This window comes from Sorex fumeus, unplaced genomic scaffold, assembly GCF_029834395.1.
Source record: "Sorex fumeus unplaced genomic scaffold, SorFum_2.1 ptg000008l, whole genome shotgun sequence".
Taxonomy (NCBI): Eukaryota; Metazoa; Chordata; class Mammalia; order Eulipotyphla; family Soricidae; genus Sorex; species Sorex fumeus.
The window spans coordinates 86,646,947-86,655,230 of NW_026606065.1; the positions used below are offsets into that span (position 1 = coordinate 86,646,947).

Genomic DNA, 8,284 nt, shown 5'->3' on the forward strand with positions numbered 1-8,284 from the left:
GATCTCATTCACGAGATAACTGAATCACCTCTAGATTTGACTTTTCCCAATTGAAATTCTAAAAACCCACTGTCCTCTGGCTAAAGAATAGCTCTTTATTGGACTCTTTTCCTCTCTTACCAGTATCAGCCAGTAACTATATTCATTCCCAAGGGTCATCACAATCAACTGCCACAGACTGGGTGGCTTAGGACACAGAAATGCACTTTCTCTCGTTTCTGGGGACTGAGTCCAAGACAAAGGTATCAGTCCTGTTGTTTTCTACTGCAACCTCTGCCCTTGACTTGGAGCTGGCTGTCTTCTCCCTGTGTCTTTATCTTACCGTGTGTGTGTGTGTGTGTGTGTGTGTGTGTGTGTATGTGTGTGTACCTATTGAATGAGGGCCCTCCCTGTGACCTTGTTTCCCTTTTATTAACTCTTTTTAGAGAACCTTCTTTAAGCACTCTCTAACCGAAGCGCCTCCAGTTAGAATTTCAACCTGGGAATTTTTCTGGGCCCAGTTCAGGTTCTAACCCTAACCCTTGGGTGATGAACCTCTCCCTGTTAGGAGTTAGCAACTCTCACTCCATGAGTGTGACAGTGAATGGGAAGACAAGGACAGAGCCACAAGCTCTTCATAAAGCAAGAGTATCAGGGCGTTGTGCTTGTCGTCTGAACATGCATTCCTGTGTTTTATGTTCATTGGAGCTGCCTGTTTGAGTCCCAAGGAGGTTGATCATCCTTTATTTCTCAACTCGGTAATGCTCCGGAGTTACTCCTGGCTCTGAACTCAGGAATTGCTCCTGGTGGTGCTTGGGGTCCATATGAGATGCCAGGGGTTGAACCTGGATGAACTGCGTGCGAGGCAAACACCCTACCTGCTGTTCAATCTCTCCAGCCTGCAGAGTTACATTCTGAGCTTTGGGAGTTCCCCTCAAAGGGATCAAATGTCAACCGCCAGCCCAGTGGAAGCCAAATTCTGCTTCTAGACAGACTCTGTAAGAAGCAGCATTAGTTTACCTGTTTAGCTGAGCTGGTTGTCCTTGCAGAAAAGGTCTTTTCCTCCTGGTCTTTGCTAACAGCCATAAAGAGCCCTTTGTCTGACCTTGCAAAGACGCTGGCCACAAGCTCCACCCTGGCTCACAGGATGTTCCTGTAGGAGGTGGGGGGGAGGGCTCTGTGCACAAGGCGGTCACATATTACTGGGGAAATGCCTCCTGACCCCGGCTGATGAGCTGCCTAAGCAGTTTAGGATTTAGAGGCTTTCAGAGGAGAATATGAATGTCGTGAAGCCTCTCTCCCTCTGTTCACTTAAAAGCCTGTCTCCCGTTGCTGGGGGGCCCGGCTCTCATTAGTGTGAACATGAGTTATTCTCCGGCAGCCTTGAGAGAATAGATTGCACCCTCCGATGCCAGAGCACCTTTTAGCTTTCACCAGCCTTATTGGCTCATTTAAACCATTGCTTCTCACATGAGGTACTTACAGGCTTGCATTATACACAGAGCTGCCAGCGCAGCACTTTCAGGCGCCCCTCTGGAGAAGCAGCTGCAGAGCATCTCAATGAGTCGATGGGTTCCGAATGCCCAGTCCGAATGCCTGGTGCCCAGCAGAAACTGCCACTCTGATGCCCTCGAGGAACTGGGGGCCAAAAGTTGCTCACAGTCAAGTCTCACAGCCAAGGCCTGGATTTGATGGGGTTTGAGGTCCAGGCTTATGTAGCCTTGTTTTGAAGTATGTTCAGTGACTAATAATAGCTCAGACACTTCCATCCTTCATATGAAGTAAATGGTGCATTGTCGAGTAGAAGGAGCTATAATTTAAACCCCATGTATCTCAGAGATAACATTTTTTGTTAAATTGGCTTCATTTGTGCCGCTTCCACAATTTTCTCTCTCCTTCTTTTTTTTCCAGCACACCTGGCTACATATTTGGGAAACGCATCATTCTGTTCCTGTTCCTCATGTCCCTGGCTGGCATTTTCAACTACTACCTCATCCTCTTTTTCGGAAGTGACTTTGAAAACTACATAAAGACAATCAGCACCACCATCTCCCCTCTGTTGCTCATTCCCTAACTCTCTGCTGAATGCAGGGCTGTTGCTCTCATCTAATCAATACCTAGACATGCTCATAACTCAATCCTCTCAAGGATGCAGGTCCTCTTTAGGTAGCTGTAAATCTAATGGCCATCTGGGCTTGCCAACTGAAGTTAACCTTGCTTTTCCTGGAAGAAAAAAAAGCAGCTTGGTTCCTTGAACATAGCTGTGGCCCCAGAGGTGTGGGGCAGACCTATTTTGGTCTTTTCTTGGCGTCCATTGCTTTATTATGACCAGGTTGGTGGTTTCCTAAAATAAAATGCAGAGACATATTTTAGACTGCTGATTCAGTTTATTACCTTTTTTTAAAAAATGTGAATATGTTGCTATAGTTGAATAATTTATTTTGTTTTGTATATCCTAAATAGTGATAATAAAATATAGACTGTCTTTACACACACACACACACACACACACACACACACACACACACACACACCTGGAAGGGAATTCACCCCAATGCAAGGTGTGATTATCTCCAGGTGAACAGATTTGGCCTGCATCTTATGCTCTGCTATAAATCTTCATGTGTGATTTGAACTTTCTTAATGAGACAGTAAATACCATTCAACAGAGAAACAGAAGAGACACAACTATAGTTCTGTGTTTTCCAGGAAGTCTTTCTTAACTCCAGATGGTCTCGCGTTGTTCCCTCTTCCTATAACACACAGGCACAACCCCAAACAGAACACAGTGTAAAGATATTTATTAGTGTGTGTGTCATTCTTCACCACTAAATCATCAACTCGTGATCGACTTTTGAATACCCTTACCCAGTTTTATTTTGTCTTTCCTGTGCCAAGTGCAGAGACTGGCACTTAGCAGGCACTCAATGACTCAAATTGTTTGGAAACCCAAATTAATGTCCTGCAAAAACAACAAATTGTAGGGTACAGTAGGTGTGAGATATTTGTTTGTTTTGCTTTGTTTTGGGGTCACTTGGGTGATCTTAGGGGTTACTCCTGGCTCTGCACTCAGGAATCACTCCTGGAGGGCCTTGGGGAACCATATGGGATGCCGGGGATCGAACCCAGGTTGGCCACATGCAAGGTTACTGAGACACCAGCTGTGCTATCACTCTGGCCCCTGTGAAATTAAGCTGTATTGTTTTAGAGAGCATGAGAGAGGGGCTGGAGCGATAGCACAGCGGTAGGGCGTTTGCCTTGCACGCAGCCAACATGGCAGACCTGAGTTCGATTCCTCCACCCCTCTTGGAGAGCCCGGCAAGCTACCGAGAGTATCTCACCCACACGGCAGAGCCTGGCAAGCTACCCGTGATGTATTCGATATGCCAAAACACAGTAACAACAAAGTCTCCAATGGAGACGTTACTGGGCCTGCTCGAGCAAATCGATGAACAACGGGAGGACAGTGATACAGTGAGAGAGGAGAGTGGATCAAGCAGTGGTGGGGTAAGAGTGGACGGTGGTGGAGAAATATTAGTACTTTTGTAGTGGGTTTGATGTGCCAACATATATTTCCTAAAAGGCACATATTTGTATTTCCAAAGCACACACCATTATGTAAACCAATATTACCTTTATAAAAGTCTTTAAAATTTTTTAATTAAAAAAATTAAAGGGGGCTGCAACGATAGTACAGTGGGTTGGGTGGTTGCCTTGCACGAGGCTGACCCGGGTTCTATTCCCAGCATCCCATATGGTCCCCTGAGCACCACCAGGAGTAATTCCTGAGTGCAGAGAGCCAGGAGTAACCCCTGAACATTGCTGGGTGTGACCCAAAAAGCAAAATAAACAAATTAATTCATTCATTATTTAAAATTTTCTAATAGTTTTTTTTGGATCAGTGGTAGTAAGGTTTGGGCCATACCTGACAGTTCTCAGGGCTCACTTCTGGTGGGGCTTGGGGGATCTTATGGGGCAGCATGGATTAAACCTTGTTTGGCCGTATTCAAGGCAAAAATTCTACCAGCTGCACTATTGCTCTTGTCCCTTTCCAACAGTGTTTTTTTATTTTTTGGTCACACCCGGCAATGCACAGGGGTTACCCCTGGCTCTGCACTCAGGAGTTACTCCTGGCGGTGCTCAGGGGACCATATGGGATGCTGGGAGTTGAACCCGGGTCGGCCGCGTGCAAGGCAAACGCTCTACCTGCTGTGCTATCTCTTCAGCCTCCTTCAATAGTTTTAAGGAGATAAATAAGTGGCAGAGAAATGAAAACAAAACATAACAAAACAAAACCACTCCCCCAGCTCCCAGCCTCTGCCCAAATTTCATTATCTTTCCTGTAACAGACTTTCTGAAGAATCTTGCTGACCTCTGCCTTCCCACCCCTAACGTGGATAAGGTATGTATCTTTATGTGTTAGCATCATGCCTAACTCATCACCTTACGCAGTTTCAAACGTGCTGTGACTCAGTGTCAGAGCCCAAGATAATGCCAGATATTGATGTCCTGATATTGGTTGAAGAAGTAAATGAGTAAATGACTTCACAAATCTCTGACTGTGTTTAGTAAGATCTAAGCGTGGAGTAATTTCCCATACTGAGTTTGGATTTGTAGTGAAATAAGCACCATTGCATTGTGAACATAGTTTGGAGGATGACCAGTGTGGTCAAAAGTTCAAAGCAGTGGACAGAAGCCAGCTTCTGCAGGCGGGGGGATTAGGCTGGAGCTTTCACAGAAATGTCCAGAAGGAGATGGAGGACCCTTTCACCACAGCTGAGTTGGGGAGCATAGTAGATGCACTTATGGTGTCTGGCCCGCGTGATGTCTGGGTCACTGTGTTTCGTGCATGATCCTCAAAGCTCGCTCAAGTCAAGAGAAGAACCTCCATGTGAACCTTGTTTCCTTGACCCATCTGATGGCTCAGGCTGACACTCTACCTCAGTTTCCAAAGCTGAACTTGATGCAGTAGAAATATCCTGGTGCTAACTGCTTCAAGAGAGTTGTTTCTGCTTCTAGCTCTAATAGACTTTCATGTCCTGCTATCATTATTTAATTTTTTCCCCTTTAACTTTTGTAGGTAGGGAGTCATTGACCACATCTCGTGATGTTTAGGAGTTATTCCTAGATCCTGTGATCAGGAGTGACGCCCTGGTGGTGCTAGGGAACAAGATGTGATGCTAAATTGGGGTCAGCTGCATGCAAAGCAAGCACCTTATATCTCTAGTCTCCTTTTCCAAATTTAAAAAAAAAAGTTGGGCCACACCCAGTGATACTCAGGGGAATTACTCAGGCTCTGCACTCAGTAATTTATCCTAACAGTGCTCAGGGGACCATGTGGGATGTTTTGGATCAAACCTGGGTTGGTACATGCGAAGCAAGTGCCCTACCTGCCGTCTGTCCCCCCAGCACCCTCCTACTTTTCAAAAATAACTTTCTACTGGAGTGACCAAATGCATTATAAGTTTCAGTGTGCACACATACTGAAAATCAAGATGAAATGATATAACATTAAGGCCAACACTGAAAGTTCAATTTTTAATCTTTTATCAGACACTTAACCCTTTCCCCCTTCCTTTCTGGTCACCATGAATTTGACTTTATACTTTAAAAGTTTGGTTTATTATGTCCACTCATTCTTTTTGTTATATTTATATGCCACATATTTGTTCAATAATGAAGTGTTTGTCTTTTTCAATTTCACCTCTTGCATGAAGGGTAATAACCTCCAGGTACATCCATGTTGTTTCTAACGGCAAAAATTCATATTTGTTATAGTTTAGTAGTATTTCATTGTGCACGTATGCCACGTCTTTTACCACTCTCTACAGGCACTTAGGACATTTCAGCTCTTAGTAATTGTGAATAATACTGTGAGGAACATAAGGGTGCCTTTCTCTTTGAATTCAGTGTTTGTATTCTTTGGGTAAATACCCAGGAGTGGAATCATATTGAATTCCTACTTTTAATTATTTGAAGATTTTGCATTCTGTTTTCCATATGGCCGTGCCAATTTACATCCCCACCCACAGAGTCTAAGGGATCCCTTCTCATCACATCCTCTTCAACACTTGCTTTCTGTCTTGAATAATAGCCCTTCCCACAAGTGTGAGGTGATAGCTCCTTGTTGTTTTGGTTTGCATTTTCCTCATAACAAGAGATGAAGAACATCCTCTCGTGTGCCTGTTTGCCATCTGGACGCCTTCTCTGAACGGAGAATGTCTATTCAAAGTTACATGGGCATTTCTTCTCTTCGTGGTGTTAGGATGGTTTTGACAGGAAAGCAACAGGGTAAGGTTGTGCGTGGGACTCCTGCCTGGGCTCGGACAGGATGGTGGTGACTGATCAACCAGCCCAATGTGTCTGGCCCTGATGGGGTTCTTCAGAGAAGGCACTTGTTGTCTTAAAACTGGGACAGTCCTGGGAAAACCAAGATGAGTCAGTTACATGGAGCATGTGTTTTTACCTATGTTTCACCCATGTGTTTTCTGGTTTGGAGTCCAGCACATCCATTTTGAGATTTTCTTAAAAATGATATTAACAATAAAGTTTCAAACTTTTGCATGTAGAACTCCGATTTCCCCAGAACCTTTGTTAAAAGGGTGTTCCTTTCTTTTTTTTAAATTGAATCAAGTAGAACTTTATTTTTATTTATTTATTTATTTTTCTTCTTGGGTCACACCTGGTGATGCACAAGGGTTACTCTTGGCTTTGCATTCAGGAGTTACTCCTGGTGGTGCTCAGGAGACCATATGGGATGCTGGGAATCCAACCTGGGTTGGCTGCATGCAAGGCAAACGCCCTACCCGCTGTGATATCTCTCCGGCCCCTGTTCCTTTCTTTATTATGTGGTATTTATTGATTTGTTATGTGGCTACACTAGCACGTGACAGGGACGTATGGAAACGTCACTGGCGCCCGCTCGAGCAAATCAATGAACAATGGGGTGATAGTGATAGTGATTTATTGATTTATTTGTTTTTAGCCACATCTGGAAATGTTCAGGCCTTACTCCTGGCTCTTTGCTCAGGGATAACTCCTGGCAGTGCTTAGGGGAACCACTCATAGTTCCAGGAATTGAACTGGACTGGTCGCATGCATGGCAAGAGGTTTACTTGTTGTATTATTCTTCAGTACCTGATTGCTTTTACAGATTAGATGTTCAAATAAGTGTGGGATTATTTGGGAATCTCTCTATACTATTCCACTGATCTAGCTGTACATTTTTGTTTTAGTACCACATTGCTTTAGTTATCATTGCATTGTAATATAATTTGGTGTTAAGAAATATGCTACCTCTATTTTTTGGGGGTGGGGAGAGGGGGTAATACCTGGCGGGCTTATTCCCAGATCTGTGCTCAGGGATCACTCCTGGTGGGCTCAGGGATCATAGGGAATACCAGGAATTGAACCCAGGTTGGCTGCATTGCAAGCCAAGTGTCCTACCCATTGTGCTATCACTATGACCTCTATTTTTGTCTCTCAAAATTGCATTGGCTCTTCAGGGTATTTGTGGTTCTCTACAACTTGTAGAATAGTTCTGAGTTTGTTCATAAAGAGTCAAAGGCTCTTTTCACAGAGGCCTTGGGAAGTGTGCAAAACTGATGGACATTGAATATTTCAGACCTGGGTGAGTCTCTGCCCTATCATACCTCCCTTCTGTGACTGCTCTCTAACCCTCAGTTTCACATGTTATATTGGGATCAAATAGTGTCATGCATATTGGGTTGTCATGAAGATTAAAGAGAGAAAAATCATTGAGAATAATTTGCCTGGGACTGGAGCAATAGTACAGCAGGTAGAACGTTTGCCTTGCATGAGGTGAACCAGGGTTTGATCTCCGACATCCCATGTGGTCCCCCTAACACCACTAGGAGTGATTCCTGAGTGCAGAGCCAGGAGTAACCCCTGAGCATTGCTGGGTGTGAACCAAAAAGCAAAAAAAAAAAAAAAAAGTCGAATTTGCTCACAGTAAGTGCTGAAAGTCATGATTAGCTAATAGCCTGATGTTTATTATTGCCGTCTCATCAGATCATGTTTCTAATGCTGTCTAATAAATCCTCACACTTTCAGTGACTTAAAATCCCAGATCTTTGCCATCTCACAGCTCTCTGACTCAGAGGCCCTCATGGCTGAGTTGTTCTCCGCTTGGGACCACCAGGTGTGACCACCACATACAGCTGTGTTCCTATTTTCCCTCTAGGTTCTTTGGAGGTTGATTGGCAGAACTCAGTTCTTTGTGGTTGTTGGACGAAGGCCCTAGGCTCCTAGAAGCTTCTTCTTTCAAACATGGTCTTCTTCTGAA

General features: G+C 44.2%; 1 protein-coding gene across 1 annotated transcript in view; it reads left to right on the forward strand.

Annotated features, from left to right (window-relative positions):
* ALOX5AP (arachidonate 5-lipoxygenase activating protein) overlaps nt 1-2,346 on the forward strand; it is a 28,209-nt gene extending 25,863 nt beyond the window's left edge. The window contains exon 5 of the mRNA XM_056109924.1: nt 1,891-2,346. Within this exon, the coding sequence (XP_055965899.1) occupies nt 1,891-2,053 (163 nt within the window). The 3' untranslated portion in view covers nt 2,054-2,346. The remainder of the gene's footprint in view (nt 1-1,890) is intronic.
* The last annotated feature ends 5,938 nt before the right edge of the window (nt 2,347-8,284 follow it).